At 41.3% G+C, this 23,281-nt stretch overlaps 1 protein-coding gene across 1 annotated transcript; it reads left to right on the top strand.

Moving 5' to 3' along the window:
* The first annotated feature begins 717 nt into the window (after positions 1–717).
* Positions 718–22,812, top strand: GASK1B (golgi associated kinase 1B). The gene is made up of 5 exons (XM_081926102.1): positions 718–1,146; positions 1,961–3,286; positions 15,260–15,474; positions 18,619–18,845; positions 19,395–22,812. Exons 2-5 carry the CDS (start codon positions 2,317–2,319, stop codon positions 19,600–19,602), a joined length of 1,620 nt encoding a protein of 539 aa, XP_081782228.1. The 5' UTR covers positions 718–1,146; positions 1,961–2,316; the 3' UTR covers positions 19,603–22,812.
* Positions 22,813–23,281: the final 469 nt, after the last annotated feature.

Below are 23,281 nucleotides of genomic sequence, written 5' to 3'. Positions count from 1 at the left end.
TAGAGACCAACAGTCTAGTTTAACTGCCAAGGTGCCTCAGAGCACAACTAGAGGGCTGTTCAGACAGCACCCCCCCCCAGTTCAGTTCAGTATTATTATTTATTCAATATATATACCACCCTTTATCAAAAGATCCCAGGGCTGTGTACAACATTATGGAGCATCAGTAATAAAAAGGCTATTTCATGGTGGGTGGGCTCCTCCTCTGGGCCTCAGCAACTTACAAGACTCTCCTCAAACAGGGGGGTGTTGTTTTAACCCACAGATGGGGAACCTATAGCCCTGCATGCATTGCTAGACTACAACTCCCATCATCCCTGGTGCTTATCCCTGCTTGGCTTGGGCTGATGGAGTCTAACAACACTTGGACGGCTGCTGTTACCCTATCTCTGGCTTAATTCCTTAGTGCCCAACTTCAAAGTTAGATTGGATTGAACTGAACTGAACATATATTGTTCCCTTGTGACCCTCACTACCACCTCCCTCTTGCCTCTTTCTGTCTTATGCGTTTTGATTACAATCTTCTGGGGGCATTGATGGCCCAATAAAATGAATGAATCACAGCTAGCCTCACTCAGTTCAGTGGAAATGACTGCCTAGTTTGATGTGCGGAGGTGTGCTGCTGTAAACTGTCAAGATTTCCCAGATGTTTCTTCTCAGTAAAGAGGCTTGGTATTTCTTAACTGTTTTTTGCACTAGGGGGCTCCCAGGAGTTAGAAAGAAACAGACAGAAGGCTGTTCTTTTTGGAAACAAGACATCACACTGGGGTTTTCCAATGCAGAATTTAAAATAGCTTAAAAAATAATGACGAAAAGTTCATGTAAGTGTGTAGCAGTTATCTGGAAACAACCGCCCTGTACAGTCAGAGCATTCTGAAGGTCTGTAGAGTTTGCTGTGAAATCTCCAAAACATGAGCTGTAGAGTCATGTATGACTTGTGTGTTCCAGGACTTTGAACACAGAAATACAGGTTTGGATAACTTGAAAGCTTGCTCCCTATTTTGTGACAGTTTGGATGGTTCTAAGAAAGATACTGCCCACTGTGGATTTTGGATTTTTAAATTCTTTTTTTGCATGGACCAGCACAGTTTCTTTTGTGTTTTTAAAAGAAGTTTTACTAGACAAAGACTGAGACAAGCTGTGTAGGTAAGATGCTTTTTCAAAATAATGAACTTATTATAATTGAACATAAGTGATTTCTTGTTCCACTGCAGGGTGTGTGTGTGCTTGTGTAATAAAGTTTACAGACTTGTACACATTTGTTTATTATCAATATAACTGTTGCTCTTAGATTTGTGTGTGTGTGTGTGTACACAAACATAAAGGCTTGCGAGCACTCACACCAATCTGCTGCAATAAGCTTACAATTGTTATTTGCAGTAGCATAGTTTTGTGAATACATCCAGACCATTTTTTGGAGACACCGCTTATATATGCAGTTAATAGCAATGTACCTTTAACGCAGGGCCAGGAAGCATTTTAATAGTTGGCGGGTATGTTTAGCTTAAGTTAGGCCTAAGAGAATTATAAAATAATATAAGCATGCCTGTTTGGGGTAGGGTAGGGTAGCTAATGCAATATCTGAGCATAATTATAGGAGACAAAAATGGTTTTATAAAACATCTTCCCTATCATTAGCATGGGAAGAGGAAACTCTGATTTCACTGAATCACGGAAAGATGTCTCCTTTTCACAATTGTTATTACATGTTCAGTTATTGTAGGTAATAAATTCATTTTGTGCTGTGTTTGGAAGGGTATTTTCATGGGTTTCTATTAATTTGATATACATAATATGGGACATTTTAATATCTTTTTCCTTTTGGTGTGAATATAATATATACCCCAAAATATATATTCCTTAGCTGTAGCTTTAAAATATAAAGATTTACATGAGTTTAAAAATAACTCCACGAATGATGATGACTATAAAATGGTATTTATAATTCTCTCCTCTATAGCCCTGCGCCAGCCCAGAAGGGACTCCTAGACTTTTCCTACTGTGACTCAGTTAACTGTGTTTACACAGCCAACTCCATTCATTCTCTGAAACAAACTCACACCCTCTGTGGTGGCAGATAAGATTTTAACAGCTTGTTGGGGCAGCCTGTCAGATTAATTACAACTGAACATTCACATTCCTTGGGCATTTCCAGTGTGTGTGTGTTTGTGTGTGTACACCCCCCCACACACAAAGAGTTGGAAAAAGAGGAGGAGAAATCCGATAATTTAGAAGGCATGCATCATCACCATCACCATCCTAGCAGGCAACCAGTGAATTCCTAAGCTACATTCATCATGTTGATTCATTGGAGAAATGAGCTTCCTGGATCAGACATGCCAAATTTTAAACTGGTTCATTTGCTCTCTGTGCGCTCCCCAGTTGCTGAGACTCTGGAGTGGCAGGTGCCCAAGGACCAGAAGGAATTTGTTGTTGGGCACAGCTTTTGTGATATATCTGGGGTTCCTTGTCAGCCAAGTAGGTCACATTGTCCCACAGCACAGAGTGAGACCCCTGAAAGCAAATTCCCAGAATCTCCAAGATGCTGCCCAGACTCTTTCCCTCGAAATCCCATTGGATGACACCTTGTTGCTTTCTGATCTGGAAAGACCCCAGATGGGAACAAATGATACTTCAGCACTGCCCAATGTGGTATATATCACCTTGCGGTCCAAGCGCAGCAAACCTGCCAACATCCGAGGCACGGTGAAGCCCAAGCGAAGGAAGAAACAAACAGTACCTTTGCACCATGAAAATAAGGACCCATTGGTTGTCGCTGGCCAGGAGAAGAGCTTAATCCAAAAGCCACTTCATGGGACTAATAATTCTATGAATAAGAGGAGAGCAGGAGCAGTCTCAGAGAGAGCAAGGGAGCACCAGGAGAAGTTCAAAGAGAAAGAAACACCCAAGAAAGACAAGAGACATTGGAGACCTCTGGTCAGAGGAGCAAATGTTCAGCCCAGTGCTCTGGAGAGCAATATCAGGATGTACAGCGAAAGCCCACCATCTTGGCTGAGCAAAGATGATATCTTAAGTATGCGTCATCTGGCGGATTCCAAAATAGAGAATATACAAGAGGCACCTTCTCAGTATGGAGTACTTCTGGTACTTGAGGGGGCTGCTACGGTTAACAGGTCAGCCGAAGGAGGTGTTTGCAGCCAAGGGCACTGTGGCCTCATGAAGAGACCACTTGACATGAGTGAAGTGTTTGCCTTCCATTTGGACAGGATCTTGGGGCTGAACCGGACCTTGCCTACAGTAAGCAGGAAATCAGAATTCGTACAAGGTAATTGGTTTACATAATGGATAGGAACCCAGGGCATTCCTACCCCCACCCCGGCCCAACTATTGGGCATGTATGTTCAATAACCAGAAATAAATGCAGTACAAATACCCTGAAGAGTAGAGTCAAAAGATAAACAGAAAACCCTTCAGATAAGCAAAAAAATGATTTCAGGTTTCCAGATAAACTTTCGCTCTTTGGAATGTATAAATATTCCAGGTATCAGCATGTATATAAAATGTGGGAGGGGGAAGACTCCAATTTTGCTTGCATGGTAATTAATGTAAAGCAGAGGGTGTGAGTATTTTTATTTAGATTCATTATCCATAGTTAATATAAAAGTTGCAGAAAGTGATGAGAAGGGAAAATTGATAGTGTGGCAGAGCTTTGAAATTGTCATCAGATATAGCAAACCACATCAGGGTTTTGGACAGGAGGACTTGATTGGATTTTGGTTTTTTATACTAGAAAACTTTATGAGCCAAAGATAGTGTCCCTGATGGAGCTGTGCAATATCTGTTAACTTCTGTGGGCAAACTTGTGGATTTAATGGAAGATGTGAAACAGCAGTGCCTGGTGGTTTGTGCTCCGAGTTTAATTTAAGAAACATCAGGCAGTTCTTCAGATTGATTAAGGTGAACTGTGGGGCCCTTAATATGATAAAAGCTACATTTCTTCCAACACCACTGGTTATCACAGATGCATAGCACCAACATTTTCTGTCACAGGCAGACTAGAGGACAATCAGCCATTATCTAGTCTCTATTCCTACTGTCAATGAGAAAATAAAAAATAAAAAGTCCCCAGAATTCAAACAATGAAAAAAAATATAACGATGACTTTGCTTTTAACTCTCTTTTATTTCTCAGTGTGCCAAGGGAAGATGCTGAATATTTTAGGCATTGAACTTCAAGACTTCTTATATTAGGCGAATCTGGAAATGAAATGAAAATAAGACCAAAATAAAACCACCTTGGTATATGTGTCTCATAGGCCACAGTTGCCCTTAACTATGGCTTGGGCAGAAGTTTCAGTCAGAATAATGTAATATAGCACAGTGCGGTAGTGATAGCTGGAAAAGGTAGCACTGCATTTTAATGAATCAGTGCTAAAGCAGCCTTGCTATTTATGTTCTAATTTTGACCTAGAGGAATCGTTATTTTATTTTATACAAAATCTGTTACCAGCATTAAAAGATGAGTAAAGGAAAAATAAAATAAAAATTCACTGGCAGCAGGCTGCAGAAAGCAGATAAAATAACAGTCTCTGGTTTATCTACATTTTGTAAGCTTTCCCAGTGGCAGACCCTACGAGAGTGTCAATAGATTTCTCGGAGCAGCGATGTGCTTTCATTGCTTGCTTCCAAGAGATATTCAGGTTAGCAGAGCATAGAAGGCACATTATGCATATGTTATTTTTAGTGAGAGCTTTTACTGCTGCAGAGCTTTCAGAAGGAATGAGGTAATCCATTTTAGGGATCCTGGACAGTGTGATCACACAGATGATTGACTGCAGGCCCCTTGTGGACAGCTCTTAGCCTAACGTTAGGAAGCGCTGCTTTCAGTCTGCATTATTATTCTAGATTGTCAGACTGAATTTCTCTTTCTTTTTTCCTTTCTCATTCTCGTTTTCTGTCCTTGATGATGTTCCAGACATGAAGAGCTGTTGTTATGCAATGAGTAGGAGGAAGTGAATAGCCAGTTTTCATTTTGGTTATTTCTCGACAAGCAGTTTCTTAGCTACAGATGAGATCAGAATGCAGAACAGCCACAGCTCACTACTTTCCCCAGAAATGTTCTGGATTTGAAGCATCCCCTTTTAGCCATCAATAGTAACTGTGGACTTTATCCACTCAACACAAGTCCCACTCAAATGAATGGGAGTTCTTCCAATGATCTCTAATAGGCTTTGTGTTGGAGAATCTTTTGTGGTGAAGTGGAAATAGACTATTGTTATTTTGGGGTCAGAGGCAAACCTGGGCTGCAATCCTGTACTCACTTAAAGGTAAAGGTACCCCTGCCCGTACGGGCCAGTCGTGACCGACTCTGGGGTTGCACACCCATCTCGCTTAAGAGGCTGGGGGCCAGCGCTGTCCAGAGACACTTCCGGGTCACGTGGCTAGCGTGATGAAGCTGCTCTGGCGAGCCAGCACCAGCGCAGCACACGGGAACGCCGTTTACCTTCCCGCTATAAAGCGGTACCGGTGGGCAGGAGCTGGGACCGAATGACGGGAGCTCACCCCGCCGCGGGGATTCGAACCGCCGACCATACGATTGGCAAGTCCTAGGCGCTGAGGTTTTACCCACAGAGCCACCTGCGTCCCTTAGCCTGTACTCACTTAGTCTGGCGCTAAGCTTCACTGAACTCAATGGGATTTCTTTCTGAGTATGCGTATTTCTGTCAATTAGCTTTATTCACCAAGCTCTCTTGGACCTCCACATCTCTGTGATAGAAAAGCAATATATACAACCCCCCCCCCAAATGAGTAAATATAAATCAAGAAAATCAAACACATGAGATAATCAGTAAATTCTCATTTGGACCCTTCAGTTCTCTCTTATTCAGCAAATGTATTTCCAGGTGAGGTTACAGAAACATTTGTACCCAGTGACTTTCTCTGTCTGTTGAAATCCAGCTTTGGGGCTGACATCTCCACACGATGTCTCCGTTTCAGCCTGCCTCAGCACTGATGTGATATATAAAGACAAATTTGCTGCCATGTTAACATCTCACAAAATAAGCTCCTCAAAGCTGTCATTCATTTGGTGGAAGCCTTTTTTCAGAGATGCACTTAGGAAGCTCATATAAAGCAACTTTCGCTTGCATTCCCCCTTGCTCCCCCCTTACCCCTCTCCTGCCTGAAGTCCTTTTCACATTTGACAGCCTAACCAAATGCACTCTGTTTGCAGTTGCCCAAATGAATTGTGAACCTTTCTAAATCAAGAGAATTAATTCACATTGTTCTGTGACACGTCTGCATTATTAGAAGGGAAAGCTGACTCCTGACAACTTCCCCCCCTAAGATTCATTACTGTTGACAGATCAAAATTTATAAAGGCATGGGGGCTGCAAGAGAGGGAAGCCTCCCATAGTTCTGACTTGCAAAGCAAACAAACCATAATTCGTAATGTCAGTTGCAAACTTGCTGCTTTTGTCCCTGAGCTCACATGTGATGTTGGCTGAATGAAGGCCCTTCATCCCAAGGGGGGTGGGGCAGTGGAGGAGGACGAACAAATAGGTATGTATTAAGGGAGACAAACTTTCAGCAAGTGCATAGATCCGATTCCTCAGCCATCTGTGTTTGCTGAGCCTGGATTGTGAGCAGTGGCAAAGATAAGAATAAAGGTTTCTAATATATGTATACTTTGGGTGGAATAGGTCCAGGAGTCAAAGATCTGTTTGGGGCTTTATTTGGTTGGTTGGTTGGTTGGCTGCCCCCAAACCTCTACATTTTAAAAGAAGAGAGTGCATGGGGGAAATTGTTTTCGTTGTTATAAAAATGTCCAAACCTTAGATGAACAGAACTAGTCACATGGTTCTCTGGATCTCAGCCTGAGGAAATATGAAAGCAGGAGTTTTTATATATTATATATTTTCTTTTATCTTGCTGCTTCCTCACAGCAACCTGTGGGTGCTGGATTAGGTTGAGAGACAGGGGCTGTCCAGAGGTTACCTAAGGAGTGTCAAACTGAGTAGAAGTCTGAACTTGCTTCTCCCCAGGTCTATTCCAGCACTCAGGTTTGATGCTTTTACTTAGCAGAGCCACTCATTCGTAAGGAAGGAAAATATTCCACTCTAAAGGAGGGCTTTCTATTAATGGTGAAATGAATAATCAGGGAAATGATGGATGTGTGGGGGAAACTATGGGGTGTGTGTAAATGTGAGGGAAGCCATCCTGAGGGCCACTTGGGCGGAAAAGTGGAATTAACATGGGGGAATTAAAAGCAAATAATAAAATAAGCTGTACGACAGGAATGTCAAGGCACAATCGGATTCCTAACATGCAGAGTATTTTATTATTTATAGCTCTATGTTTGCAACATGGACTTGATTTGGCAAAGGTCTCTTTATCCACAAACAGAGCAAGTCACTGAAATGGTGAAGTAGCAGGTTTCTTTGGCGGTGTTGAAACACAAATGTTGTCAGAAAAAAACAGCTAGTGGCAAGAGTTGGGAATAGCTAATAGCTTGGGTCCAAAGGAATTACAAGCAAGTTCCTCTTTCTCTGCAGTACCCCGTGGCCCTATTCCTGAATTCCATTCCTTAATAATTGGGAACTCTGGGGGGACAGTTTGGGATATAGCACTTTGTGGGGTAGGGAGAGTGGCAGAAATTGAGTGCCACCATTAATGGGTAGAAGAGCCATCCACTTGCTCAACAGCAGGTTTTGCTCCAAGCTGTGATTACTTTCAGATTGGAAGGTATTAACTATGGCAGCCTTCATTGCCATACTAGATCCTCTTGCCTTGTGATCCTCTCTAGTCAAATGCACTGTGCAGGGTTTTGAACCTGTGAAGAGAGTTGGCTGTAGGGATGTTCACACATCACGCTTGACAAATGCAGTGGCATAGTGTGGGTTGTCAGCACCCGGGGCAAGGCAAGTAATTTGCACCCCCTAACCCGTGGATTTGCGCCCCCTAACCCTAACCCCCAGAGTTGTGCCCGGTGCGGCCGGCCCCACCTGCACCCCCCACGCTACGCCACTGGACAAATGTACTATCTTATGTACCTACTAGTTTAGCTGTACTCATGGACAGTTATCCACCCGTTAATGTTCAATGACTGTCCAGTCTGCATACATAGCAACTGAGCTCTGCAAATTACCACATGTACCTTCTGTCACACAAACACTTGTATGTGTGTAGAATCAGCTTTCCATCTGTGTTCAGCATAACATGTGAACAAGCCCTGTTGGACGAGGGCTAACAAAACATCTTAAGCTCTCAGAAACATTGCCTCTGTTCACGTCCTCTGTAGACGAGTGAGAAGCAGAACTTTAACCCTTGTTGTTGCTGGCAAAAGTACCGCAGCAATGCTAGCTAAGGAACGAGCTCATATTCAGAGTTGCCTTCATCTGAAATATACTTAGTATGAAAGAGCATCTGACTGACTTTTAGCCTCATTGTGTTTGCTCACTCCGTAATTGGTCTTGTACCAACAGAGGCTGGGAACTTGGCCCAGACAGAAGGGAAAGCTCCATTGATTCCATTTACCATGTTACTCTAGCGATCTCCACATGCTGATAAGCGTAGTCAGAGTGCCGCCTTTAAAAAAAGAAGCAGCAGCCGGCAAGCAACGTGTTTATGATGCTGTCCCCCCCACCCCCGCTTAAAATTGGACGTCATCATTATGATTAATGTTTGGGCAAAGGACAAGGAGAAAACCTGTCCTGGATCAGATTTAACCACATTTGTTCACAGCTTGCTTTCATATCCTGATATTTAACATACGGTAATTACCAGGGGCCAAAGGAATAATAATAAGAATAATAAATAATAATAATAATAATAATAATAAATAAATAAATAAATAATTTATACCCCACCCATCTGGCTGGGCTTCCCCAGCCACTCTGGGCAGCTTCCAAAAAAATATTAAAATACTATAATACTATAATACTTCAAACATTAGGAAGGAAGATTGAGGTAGATGTGTTGTTTTTTTAAGTGCTGTAATACTGTGTGTACTATTCTGGTCACTTTACCTCAAAAAGGATGTTGTAGAACTGGAAAAGGTTCAAAAGAGAGGAACCAAAGTGATCAAGGGACTGGAACCACTCTCTGAGGAATGGTTACAACAGGGGTAACCAACATGGCACTCTCTAGATGCTATCGGAGACAGTCTCTCCTCATCCCTGACCAGTGATCATGCAGGCTGGGAGTCCAACAATATCTGGAGAGTCCCACCTTGGCTTCTCCTGGGTCACAGCACATGTTTGTTGGTTTTTAGTTCAGAAAAAAAGAAGAAGTAAGGAAGGAAATGATAGAAGTGTGGAAGGTTGCGCATGGTGTAGAGAAAATGGATAGGGAGACGTTTCCCCTCCCTCTTCCACAATACTAGACCCTGAGGGCATGCAGTGAAGCTGAATGTTGGAAGATTCAGGACAGACAAGAGGCAGTACAGTGGTACCTCAGGTTACATATGCTTCAGGTTACAGACGCTTCAGGTTACAGACTCCGCTAACCCAGAAATAGTACCTCAGGTTAAGAACTTTGCTTCAGGATGAGAACAGAAATCGTGCTCCGGCGGCGCGGTGGCAGCAGAAGGCCACATTAGCTAAAGTGGTGCTTCAGGTTAAGAACAGTTTCAGGTTAAGAACGGACCTCCGGAACGAATTAAGTACTTAACCCGAGGTACCACTGTACTGCTTCACATTCCGCGCAGCAACACAGTGGAATTTGCATCCACAAGATGTAACGATGGCACCAACTTGGATAGCTTTAAAAGTGGATTGGACAAATCAGTGGAGGATAGGGCTATCAGTGACTACTAGCCACAATGGCTGTGTTCTCCCTTCACTAGGAGAGGCATTATGTTTCTGAATGACAATTGCTGGGAGTCACAAGTGGGGAGAATGCTATTGCACTCAGTCCTGCTTGCAAGCTTCCCTTAGGCATCTGCTTGGCCTCTGGTTGACTAGGATTCGGAATTATATGGGCTTTTGACCTGATCCAGCTGGGCTCTTCTTATATTCTTATATTTGTGTACCCCACAGTACAAGCTATAGGTCATATCGGTGATCATTTCCCCCCTCCTGCATGTCTTGGGCTGGCCCTGCTAGCCTTGTATTGTGACAAGGGATGGGTGAATCTGTCAATTTCAGTATTTCTGTTTCTCATTTTCCCACTCCATATTTCTACATCAGTTTGTGATTTATTTATTTTTTTAAAAAACTAAGTCTGCATGAAAATTCATCAGTATTTTGATGCAATTTTCTCCCAATATACAGTGCACATCTTTGTGTGCAATTTTGCCTAATCTACAAAAGTTTGCAAAACAATTTCACTTATATAGTGCATATTTGAATGCTGTTTTTCATGAATACATACTTTTTGTATGCATACTTAACTCTGGCATTTGCATTTTGTACATATTTCTTGGCACGAGAATTGCATTGCAAAATTCAGAGACAGTATGTGTTGATTTCCAAAGATGGCTGTTTCAGTTTGCATATTGATTTGAAAGTGTGGATGACGTAGGTTCATCTATAAATGCAAATGGATTGAATCTCTCTCCCATCCCAAATTGTGAGCTGCCATGATTCTGATAAACCTTCACAATACATGAATTGCGAATGAGCTGTGCTTAGTTTGGTGGGTCTTAATATTGTGCAGGTCTGGGTTACAATATTACTCCTCCTTAAGTTGAAAAACCTGCTTTGTACGACAGATTTCCCATGCCCTTTGTTTGTTAGTCTGAACTTCATAGAATTTCCCCTTTCCAGCTCCAGAATATGCAGCTAACATCCTGTGATTCACATTTGCCATGCAAGTGGTATTACACTCTGCAGTAACTAAAGAAGTCAATATGGCACCCTTGATTCATGCCCCCATCTGTACTTGCATAGACTTGCAAGTCTAGGAATGATATCCTGGGAGATGGTTGTCTGTATCAGTGACTGTTTCTCAGCTGCAATTTTTTTTAATGTGTCCAGATGCAAGGGAAGGCGGGGGTCTACTATTACAGAAGAAGTAATTTTTGAATGTACAGTATAGCTAGCGACAGAAAGGCTACAGTTTATGTCGTTCCCTGCCTGCGAACGTAACAGGGGATGTGAGGGATACTGTTATAGTTTTACAATGGTAATGTCTATGGCAGCAACTCTGGGGTTTTGGCAAGGGCTTTTCGGTTCCTCTTGCCTTTTTACTTTGCTTAGGCCACTCCCAAAATCTTACTGATGCATTGCCATCCTTTACAAGTGCATGCATGGACCTCTGAGAGTAACTTTAGTTCTGAATCCTTTGGAGGTTTTATAGTCTGTGGTTAATGAATCTTGTGTTTGAAGAACCAGGTGACTGAACCTGCAGAAGAGAACATGGCTTTAAGGGAAAAGCCTTTAAGGGAATTAAAGCCTTTAAGGGAAAAGAGCCAGGCAAGAGTTCTCTAAGGTGATTTTTTCATGTTCTGACTATGTAGCAGAATGTAACAAAACTGCAATTCTTACATTAGGAAATCTGGAGGATACATTAGTGTAGGCGAGGCACTAAGTTGCTATGGAGATGGAAACCAAGTTAGGTAAAAATAGCTGGTATGTCAGCAATGCTGTGTTTATCACCAAGCTAGTGATTCTACATTGCGCTCTCTCCCTCTCCCTCTCCCTCTCCCTCTCTCTCCCCTCCTTCTCTCCCCTCCTTCTCTCCATAGTTTTCTTTCTTGCTTAGCTACTTACAGGACAAGAGTTAGATCATCTGTTGTGCAGATGGCCCCAGCTTCAATCCCTGGCATCGGGTAGGGATGAGAAATCCTACGTGTCACTGTATGAGTCACTGCTAGTTGGCGTAGACAATACTGAGCTAGGTGGATCAATGACTGACTCAGTAAAAGGCAGCTTCTTCCTATGTTCCTATGAGCTCTGTGATCCATATGCTGCATGGTTTTGCTAATAGAAATGGAGAGTCAAAATGGTGGGATGATGGGAGGTTGGCTAGAGGTTCCAAGTTCAGTGCAGAACAAGCATTCCCATGGCTGCAGTAATAGCTTTTCCTACCCAATCCTGGGGCATCTCAAAACAGCAGGCCACAGAGTTGCCATTTCCTTTTCATTCCCCATGCTTGCTGTGAGGACCGGTATATGTGTGTGGAAGCTTAATGGCTTCTGCTTCTAGCTCAAGGTTTATATTATATCAGCTGAGGCTAAATAAAATAGATGACATTCTTTGAGGTGAGAGACATGGCCTTTCAGTCACACTGGCTGGTAGATCTGCTATGTGAGCTATTGGGTCATTTAGCTAAACATTTATATTTGCCGTTTCTGCTGAGGGGATTCCTTGTTCACTTGAGGGATCCTTTAATGTAGCTGTGACTTAGGGCCCCTCCAGACAGGTGTTTTATTTTGAGAGTCTTCTTCAACTTGCTCTTGACACAATAATAGTGAAATAATGGTGGATTTATTCTGCTTTCATTTGCAATTCTTCCCCAGTGCTGCCTCATTATTGCTGCCCAGAGGAACTGTAGTGCAATGAAAGCAGGACAAAAATAAAGGGATATTTTTGTGTATAAAATGTTATGGGGTGCTTAGCAAGAAGTTGCAGGATATGCACTGATAGGAGATGAAACAGTGTGGCTACACCAAAACTTTTGCAGTATTGAAAGCAGCATCACATATGACTACGCTGGTAACATCATGAGCACAAAGAATCATGGATGTATTTCTTTGGACAAGGTCTGTTTGTTTCAGTTGAGTCTGTTTTGGCACATTGCAGATAGCACTGTTTGGGATGATTGATGTTTGCTAGGTCTGTTTCCTGTGAATCACACACATTTCCTCTGATTCACCTTAGTTGCATTTTGTTCTTTCAAAATGGCAAGTTTTCACATTTGTTCAAGACAAAACTTTTGTATCTCTGTCTCTCTCTCTTCTATCCCCCTTCCCCATCATGAGCCCATGGGAGGAAGCAAGTAAAAAGGAAAACAGGAAGGGCTTCACATGAGGAATGTGCTTTTGTAAAGCAAGATTGGGTCAATGTACAGAGGAGAGGAATAAGGAAGACATGTACTTCTCTGATTTGCAGGGAGAAAAACACCCCATGACCTGTGACTATAGACATACTGGCTGGTTTGGCTAGAAAGTGGGGGAGGAGACGGGGATGTACTTTGATCACTAGACAGAGCAATCCCTTCCTCACCACCCTGCTTTAATCTCCTAATTCCAAAGGCCCATTCATATACCTGATGTGACCCAGCTGGGGAAAAACGCTAGGGAGGGGAAAGCTGTATATCATGATTGGGGGAAAGTGAAAGGTGTGATATAAATGTAATAATGAAAATAAACCAACAGAAATCTGTACCGTGGCTGAACCACTTTGGAAAGCTGGTGTAAGCTAATATGAGAGAATTCTCTTCTATACATACAAATCCTCCCTGAAAACTGGAGAGAAAGCTTCCAGCCTAGCCTCCTCCCACACACCTAGGCTTGTTTGTGTAGGGAAATGTTTTTCACAGGGAGTATTCCCTGTTCTGATCATATATAAAATGGAAGTTGGTGGGCAAGACTCATTTTAACAGTGAAATGGGAGAGAGGTTTGCTGATGCTTTCCTTCTCTCACAGCTGGCTACCTATAGTCCTTTGTTCCAAATGCTTTTCTTCCTTTCCATAGCAGAAGTAGGCAGGAGGGAGAGACAAATGCCTCGAGAAAGAGACTGAGAGAATGTAAGGTAGAGTGGGGTTGGGCAGCAGGGAAGAAAGGCCTCAGTGTTTGTGATGCCATTTGCTCTTGTGTGGCTGGGCCCACCAGCACCACACTTCCAGTTCACAATAGTAAGAAAATGCAAACATGGTGTGGCGGGCATCCAGTTCCAACTGGGACCACAGTGGGGGCAACGGGTTTAATCCTCCCTCTCCCCACATCACAGCTCCAATCCAGCTTGAGGCTTCCCTAGCTGGCTTATTGCTTTAAGACAAAACTGTTATATTGGACCAGATTTATCCGTTGTCCTCAGGGTTTCATCCTCATGTGGGAAGTTGGAAAGGTCTAATCAAATTAAGTTTCTTTCAGGAAGTTCAGATCAGGCATGGTCAAGGCTGGTCAAATCTAGTTGGGCAAGGTACCAGTCAGCAAGAATCAGGACCCTGGACAGCTCCTAATGGGCCTTGCTAACTGAGCTATGAAAGATGTTGCTCCAACAGGGCACCATCTGAAGCCAGCTGTTTTCCTTAAAGGGCCTTTGCCTGATGTTATGTCCTTTGACTTTTGCATGGTGTGTGTCCTAGACTCTAGGAAACAGAGGAACTGTTCAAGATGGTTTTCTGAGTCCAAGGAAAGAGGTAGGGGCCATATCCTTTGGTTGGGAGGGCATAGGAGAAGTTACTGCAGGTCCTGCCCTGGGAAAAGTGCCTTGAACCTTATCCTAATCTGAACACTGTCAGGGATCATGTCACAAACTATGTCCAGTCTAGCCCTTGGGTACCTCTTGAATTCTATGGGAGGGGGGAAACAGACACTCACCACTTCATGTTTCGTATGATCTTGAGAACTAGGCATAGTCACCTCTGCTTCCAAATGCAGAGCTAAGATTTTAAAACATATGCTTTCAAATGTGTGCTGTATAACATATGCACCATGCACCAAGAATGCATGAAAGCACTCTATGCCATGTGCTAAGAGTTGCCCAGCTTTTATCTTGGATAGCCTGAACAATCTCATTGTAGGTTTACCTTTGGGAGTGATTCGGCCACATATATTTTATACATCCTGTCTCTCTTAAGATATTGTAGTTACAAAATCATACATCGCTAAAGAGGGGAAAAAAAAACCCAGAGTGGTAAAGATGAGGCTATAAATCTATTTGTTATAAGATGGAATTCATGGCTTGCTCATGCATATATCATTTAATGACGACGCTCTCATAAACGAATATTGCTTTGTTGAAATTGAATGTGCTACAGAGATTTACATCAGCTGCTGATCTGTCAAACCACTTCTAATCTATTTAATATATCTTCTCATAAGGATGGATTAGTTTGTAGCATAAAGTCAGCAGTTATTCTCAGACAATGATGATAATTATAATGTCCAGGGTTCTTCCTTTCCTGTGGTGGCTTCCTTTACATGTGGAGTATGACCACATTAACCAAAGGAAGTCAAATCATTGCTGATTTCTTATTCATCCTACCACATCTTTAAAATACCTCTTTAAAAAACATGTGTGGAAAACTACTGTGATTTTATGAAATGCCTACAGAATGATCAAGGGTTGAAAAATGCAAATCTTAAGTACATTAATGGTTTTGTTTGGTCTTTTTATTTTTTTCTTGTTAGATGATCAACCATGTCCTATTATTCTTTGGGATACCTCCTTGGCTCAGACCGATAATGAGACACACTCATCATTGAAGCTAACATGGGGGGCTTACAAGCAACAATTAAAGCAAAAGTGTTGGCAAAATGGCAAAGTACCCAAAACAGAGTGGGGATGTACAGATATCCATCATTATGAGTGGTCCAAGATGGCACTACTTGATTTTCTTTTACAGGTAAGGCAAATGGGACATTGCCAGTATACAGGATTAATTATAGCAACACATTTTATTGAATAAACTATTTATAAAAAAAATTCTAGTGGTAAAGGAACCACATTTGGAACTTGCAATGCAAAAGTGTAACAGAAATTAGAAGTCAAAACTAAGTATAATAGAGAATTCTTACCCAGAAGGCAAATGGTTAACATGTCCTAGCCCTTCCATTATAACTCACTGACTTTAGAAATACCAGTAACTGAGGAAATTCTGGTCCATTTGTGTCAATACTTTCCTCTTAAGAACTGCAAAGTCTTTGTGTTCCTGACTAGGGCAGAAGTAGCAATGTTAGGTTACAAATTTGGCAGTTCAAGCACATCATTATGAAACTGTCTGGAGCTTGAAATTCTCAGAGTTTTACCATGATCCACAGAGGATCTCCTTCCCTGCCCCTGATCAAATAATAGCCATGTAGGGGAGTCACCTTATTCATCTCATTCATCTAAGTTCTTACAAGGTAAGATTCCTCACTTTGTAAGCCCAGAATAGGAGGCTGTTTATAGATGAACAGTTTAACACACAACTGCATGGGAAAATGAAAGCAACCACGAGAACAAGCTAAAGGGTGGAGTCATAGCTCCAACCCATATAATAGGAGGCAATGTTTAATTCTATCATTACTTATTACTACAAGGAGAAACATGAAATAGGCTTGGTTAGTTATTCTTAAATAAATATACTATCCAGAGCATGTGGTGCTGGCAACAGGGCACTATTAGAGTTCCGTTTCTACACATGCAGCTTTCAGTCATTCCATTGGTGCAAATCCAGGAGAAGGTTCTGGTTGTCTGCAACTTCTAGTTACATGTATAAATTGCCCTTTGATTTCTAAAACAATTCAGCTTTCTGCACAAGTTGTAAATTGCAGAAATCATTGAGTCGCCGGTTTTCATAATGGCACGTAGGTAGTACATACAGTATTTAAGTGTAATTCATATGCAAACACTATAGGTATGGCTATTACAGGACATTGATTTCTAAACTAAAAATAGATTGTCACGTCTAATGTCTCTCAGTATATCCCTGAGTATGTCATGCTTGGCACCCAATAGAAAGTGATGGTATTTATTGTACGGATACTAAACATAGCAATAGCCATACAAGAATAGCATAGAGACTGCAGCAGTCTCAATGTGTTCATGTGGAACCATTAATATTTCTCTCAGTAATGGAGTATATAGTAAATGGTCTTCTCTCTAGGGAACCACATTTAAGCCACATTAACTTTGAAATTTAGGGCCTGTAGCGTAAACACTGCAGCTTAGCAGAAAGCATGGCACCATTATCATTATTTAGAAATAGTAGCTGGAGTGTGTTGGTAAACTGAAGCAGCCATAGGAAGATGAAAGGACACAGAATATGGATTTATGTTTGGGGAAGAGCACATGCTGAGTTTACCACACAGAACTTTAAGGAAGCGAGTGCTGGAAGAAAGGCCTGCTCCCTGCTGCAAAGCCCATTTCCACCTGGCTTAGGGGGCAGAGCCCAGACTCACCTTGAAGAGTTAAAAGAGGCTCCTAGGAGGCCACTGGGAGATTGCTGGAACAACTCTTGGGTTGGGGCAACTGGCTAAAATGTTTTAAACTGTTCTGATTTTGGTTCCTCTGTTTTATTTTTGTTGGGTTGTGTTGGTTAAATGTTTAGTTGGGGTTGGCGCATATTTTAATTTGGGTATAACTAAACTGTTTATTGTTGTTGTTGGTTTCTATTGATTTATTGATTTATTGGTTTGTTTGTTGCTTGTGTGACAAGGGACGTGGGTGGCGCTGTGGGTTAAACCACAGGGCCTAGGACTTGCCAATCAGAAGATTGGCATTTTGAATCCCAGCGACGGAGTGAGCTCCTGTTGCTCGGTCCCTGCTCCTGACAACCTAGCAGTTTCAAACATGTCAAAGTGCAAGTAGATAAATAGGTACCACTCTAGTGGGAAGGTAAACGGCGTTTCTGTGCGCTGCTCTGGTTCGCCTGTAGCAGCTTAGTCATGCTAGCCGGCTCCCTCGGCCAATAAAGCGAGATGAGCGCCGCAACCCCAGAGTCGGCCACGACTGGACCTAATGGTCAGGGGTCCCTTTACCTATACCTTAACCTTGTTGCTTGTGTAGGATATTTCGTTTTTAAATGTTTGATGTTTTGTTGTGTTTTTATATATGTTATAAGCCACCCAGAGTAGCTGGAGAAACCCAGCCAGATGGGCAAGATATAAATTATTATTTTATTATTAATAATAATTCAGAGGAAATTAATGACACAAGTAGCACAACATTTCAGAATGGTAAATTGCTATTTGGTCAGATGGTACTGCTACGATTAATGCTGCACAACTTGCAACATGATCTAGTCTCCCTTTGTATCCTCCTCACTCTCTTCCCACATACCCTTGTGAATGGGAGCTGATTGCCACTGATCTCTTTCCCTTTGGTTGACATTCCAGGCATACACAAATAGGCAGCTCTTTGGAGGAGAGTGTTGTAAGCATGCAACTGTACCTAAGTGGCTGGATTGGGCCCAAACAAACAGATCCTTGCCAAGAAGGAATGATAAATAACAAACATGAACATGCCAAAAATTGCACATGCAGAAACAATCATGCTGAGTATGGAATATATAGGTATCCTGTAGACCACCTGACATATATTATAAGAGCTGAGCGAAACATATTTCAGGAAACTATTCTTTTTTGCAGGCCACATGCATGTGTGCTAGGAATATGAGTGTCACAACTCTAGGTCTAGTCAACTCTAGTCTAGGTCAACTCTAGTCAAGTACAAGTTTCCTATACATTTGTATATGCCTGTCTTGTCTTCAAATGTTAATAAGGTTCTGGGAATGCTAGGGTCTATTTTTTCCCTGTAACATGTGAAACAGCTCCTCTACAGAGTCAGAGAAATGGTACATGTAGCTGACTCTTCTCAAGCCTGGAAAGCAACTCTCCAGGGAGTCAGGGAGCAGCAGCTCTGTATGAATTAAGGATTTTAATTGATTTCTAAAGCTGATGAACAGTTGTGATGCCTCACGTTCACATGTGCTTTGGTGGCATCCCATAAACCTGGTGGATGTTTTCATATGATTGCATCTTGATGATTTACCTGAATTCATTTTCAGATCTACCATCGCTTGGACAAGAACTGCTGTGGGTTCAAACCGCGCAAAGAAGATTCCTGTGTCCAGAAAGGATTGAACCTGAATTGTGATGACCAGGATAGTGTTGATTTGACACACATTATCCAGAGAAAAGATGATCCAAGGCATTTGGTATTTATAGATAATAAAGGTTACTTTGACAGAAGTGAAGACAATCTGGATTTCAAAATATTACAAGGCATAAATGAGTAAGTTCTATAATATACCAGTAATGTGTATAGGGTGGGGAGCTTCCTGGCCAGCCAAAGGCTGAATGCAGATCTCTAGGCCTCTCTGTCTGGCCATACATTGGCATCAAGCAACACAGCTGGGGAGCTGTAAGAACACTGGGGTTAAGTTCAGTGATGTGGACTCTAAGCATTATCCCTTTCCATGTGGATGATTGTGGGCTCTTGACCTTGATGTATCTCACTACACTTTGATTAATCACTTTCCTCTTCATGCCTACCTACTTATATTCAAAGCATATTACATGTAGATCTCACAAATATTGCTCTTTGCTGTTCCTGTTCCAACTCTGCTTCTTGAATCTTCAGGCCTTTCACTGGTCCCGCCACTCCTGCTACCTGCTTTTTGCTTCTCGCTTGACATACTTGTTTTGGGGAGGACTGAATTCACCTTGCCTCTTTTACATTTACTACAAGTGAAATAATGATGTATAAAAATAGGAAAGGCTGAAATCATTGACAAAAAGTGTTCCTGTGAAATTTGATCAGCGCTGACTTGTTTACTTGCAGGTTCCCTGAATCGGCAGTCTCGGTGCTGAAAAGCCAGCGTTTGCGAGAGAAGATTCTACAGTCTTTGTTCCTTGACAGAATTTTTTGGGAAAGCCAAGGTGGTCGTCAAGGCATTGATAAATTAATTGATGTGATTGAACAGAGGGCCAAAATTCTTCTTACTTACATTAATGCCCATGGGGCAAAAGTACTGCCAATGAATGAATGAAGGCTCAGTCCTGTGCACACTTACATGGGAATAAGAAGGACTTACTTCTAAGTAAATGCATATAAGATTGTGCTGAATGGGGGAATGAGAAAAAAACCCTAGTTCTAATGAAAGGGTCACAGAGTTTCATTAAATAAGAAACTCAGACAGGCACACCTGATGTGGAACTTGTTGACAATACTTTTAATTTATAAAGCACACATGAACAAATGTTCAAACATTTTTTAAATAGGTGTTCTCTAAAGGAGCCTGAGATGTAAGCATCCCAAGTCACTTGCTTTATAAACCATACATATATCTATTTTTGTTTCTACTTTGGACACTGATAGTATATGGTAGAAGTTTCACCATTTATTTGATTTCAATAGATGTTGCTCACTTTAGGGAAAAAAACCCCTCTTAGACTACTTATTTCAATGGGACTGTTCTAAAAAAAGTGGTTTTTAGGATCGCTGCAGACTAGCTTCAGAAAAACATTTATAGAAGGATTTTTCTGTTTCTTTCCAACAAAAATCGCAGATCCCAACTGCTGGTGATATTTCTGTATGTGTCAAGTATTGTTTAGTAAAAAGACCAAATTCAGTGTTCTTGGAATTAGGAGTATGATATTTTATATTTAGTTTTTTAAAAAATAAGGAAATATGTTATCAATTGAACTAAGCAGATGTTTCATGGTTATGTTACATACTTGCTTTTGAGGTTCTTTTTAGAACTTGTCTACAATCTGTCAATCATTGTCCAAAAATTCTGCCGAGAACCGTCTACCTTTGTTTAGCTGTTTAACCAATGAAATCAGGTTTTCAGTATGTAAAATACTGGCAATTATAACTTTAGTTCTTGAGTATTCTATGATATCATAAAACATGACTTTGAAGACATTCCTTCCAGTTAATATATTTTTAAGAATACTGATAAAAGCATAATTAAAAGGGACATGAATATCGGTATTGTCACTAGTATGGAAGCTTGGCATAAAGCATTGTGTTCTGTTTTTTCGATCTCATTGTTAGCATATAGGCTTTGAACTCATGATGGGATGGAGTCAAATGCACCTCTAGTATCCTGGAGATAGAGTCTGCCCCAAGAGTGTTTAGTATTTGTATAGCTTCATAGTGACCAGCTGCATTGTCCTGTGTCTCACCAAAGAATCCTGAAATGTATAGTTTGATGAGTGTGTTTTAGAGTATGGATTAACCAACCTAAGTCTCTGGATCATAGGTTTCAGGTCGTACAGAATCTCATTCTCAGGTGGTTGCCCTTTATTCATTCAGTTGCAAATGACAGAAGGGCTTGGCTGAAAAGGGAGTCAACTGCATCAACGGAAAGCATAAAACCAACCCCACCACCCAGGCCACAACACCACTGCAGTATAAGTTCTCAAAGGAGCTTCTCCCCTGTTGTTCTTTGTATGAGAGATTGCAATCACTCCTGTATCTAATTATACACATGCATGATGGCGGCATGCTGAATATAAATGACTGAATAGCTCATATTATGATGGCCTGTGTTTGTCCCTAAAAGAAAACCGCCCTTTTTTGTATCCATAAATCCAGCCCTGTGTTTTGTGTGCCCGTTTCCCCAACTGTGGCTTGTGCCAAACAAGCACTCGCCACAGGCATTTACATGCTATTACATTTTTTCCCTGCTCACCGTAACTGCTGGGGTAAGGGTGACAGCTAAATTAAGCAGCAGGCTTTTATTCCAGCCTGGGAAACGGGACAAAATGAACTATGAAACAAAGCTTTTGCAGGCAAACACGGAGCAGTGTACACTTGTTTCAGTCACTTATTTTGTAAGAATCTGTATCAGGCTGCTTTCCATTTATGGGCACATGGGATCAGACATATTCTCACATTCCAGACTAGTCTGAAGCAATGGGAGTAGCAAGGAATCCAAGCCCTTTTGTGTGGGAGAAATATTCAAGAAAAATATTGGGTAAAATGCCAACTTTTAAACAACTCTGGATATTTTCATAATTATAAAATCTAGGGATGTTTGCTGGCTGTTCTCACGCTAAGGAATCCCTTGCTTTCTCTTGCTGCGAATGATAAAACAGGTCTGTTCAGATCCCTATTGCAGTGCCCACTTATTTACAAAACTGTGTTCATTGTTATTGTTGTTGTTTATTACATTAAGGAGAAATGCTCCAATTTGGAGCTCAGCATTACACACACGAAACACGGCCCCCAATCTTTCCCATCCAGTTTAATAGAGACTTATGAATAAATTCTTTTTGCACACTTGGTGCTAGGAGTCTTTGCATATACTGGAGAGATGAGTGTTCATTCCTCCATGCTCACAAACAGTCTACCCAAGGAGACAAGGCTTGATAAGAAATAGTCCCTTCTTATGTCTGAACTGGCAGACACCAGAAATTATAATCAGACTCTGAACTTTCTGGGACTTTTCTTTGTGGTCAACATGGAACCTGACCTGAATGTGCGCTGTCCTTTTAAAACACATTGTATTAGACCAGCAGTATAATGAAATTTTAATGAAACTCTTGCTGGCAAACATTACTGTAAAAGATGAAATGTATTGAGAGCAGGCAACTCTATCCTTCTGCTGAAATTAGTCTAAAGATAGAAGAATACATGTATAGAAATTAAATAAGGAAAGTAAAAACCAAGCAAACATGTATTTGAAATATTAGCAAGACTCACTAGAATATTAATACAGAGTAATGTGGATTGTGTTGTTGGTGACAACTTTGCAGTTGATTCCATCTATGTTTGTGCTTTGAATTTATGTATATTTTTGCAGCATTAGCATATTTCACTTGCACTGCTGATGTTAAATATATTTTTGGTTTTATAAGAGGATTTTAAAAAATGTCTCTGCTGTTGTCTTGGTAAAAAAAATAAAACACTAAAAACAGTATTTCACAGCTTTATAAATATTGGATGCTTTGAAGTAATTATATTAACTCTATTGAAAAGCACAGGTCGCTAATTTATTTTTAAACTTGAATAAGCTTAGCTTAGAAAAACAACCCAAGATAGATTATGAAACCTTGTTTGATGGAAATATTTTTAGTTGTTTATTCATTTGACTTGTAATGGTTGCCAATATCTTGCCTTTAAATATATCCTCTGGGTTTTTCTGTGCTTGCTCTTCCAAACATATTTAGGTTCAAAGCTAATCTTGTGTATTTGAGGTGGAAAGCAATGGCAGTAACTTCAAACAACATAAACTGGCTGATGCTCAAAATCATGTCATACTTCTGGGAATGTACCACTTAAGAATGCAGGTGGAGAATAGGGCTTACGCGCACATGAAGGGGCATAGCTGGACAAGTTATTTTGGCACCCAAGGGGGGGGGGAATCCCAGAAACACCTCTTTCCCTCCCTAGCAGTAAAAATACAACAATATTTTCTTCCCTTTCATGACACCCAGAATCAGCTGCCCAGGATGGCTATCTGAAGGCCACATGTTTAAATGCTTTCCCAGGTAAATAAAAATAAAGAAAAGTGCATTGGCTAGGCCAGAACGTGTTTTCAATATGCCAGGGTTTTTTCTTCTTCTTGAAAAATATGCTAGTTTTCTGACCTGAATAAGTCTTGAAAATACACCAGGTTGGCTCTCAGACTTCACTAGGGCCTCCTTTATCCCCCCACAACTGGCCAGCCACCAGGATAAATGAAGAACAATCTTCTCCTAAAGGATAACATCTGCTAT

The sequence above is a fragment of the Podarcis melisellensis genome, assembly GCF_964234715.1.
Source record: "Podarcis melisellensis genome assembly, chromosome: 9".
Classification (NCBI taxonomy): Eukaryota; Metazoa; Chordata; class Lepidosauria; order Squamata; family Lacertidae; genus Podarcis; species Podarcis melisellensis.
The sequence above is the reverse complement of the archived record's forward strand: the minus strand, read 5'-3'. Positions and strand labels throughout refer to the sequence as shown.

What these genes read in the sequence shown, in the direction of transcription:
- GASK1B (XM_081926102.1), top strand. Translation starts at nt 2,317, where the DNA reads ATGAGCTTCCTGGATCAGACATGCCAAATTTTAAACTGGTTCATTTGC. An exon ending in GAAATCAGAATTCGTACAAG is followed by an intron (nt 3,287 to 15,259) that starts GTAATTGGTTTA and finishes TTTTCTTGTTAG; the next exon opens with ATGATCAACCATGTCCTATT. An exon ending in TACTTGATTTTCTTTTACAG is followed by an intron (nt 15,475 to 18,618) that starts GTAAGGCAAATG and finishes ATTCATTTTCAG; the next exon opens with ATCTACCATCGCTTGGACAA.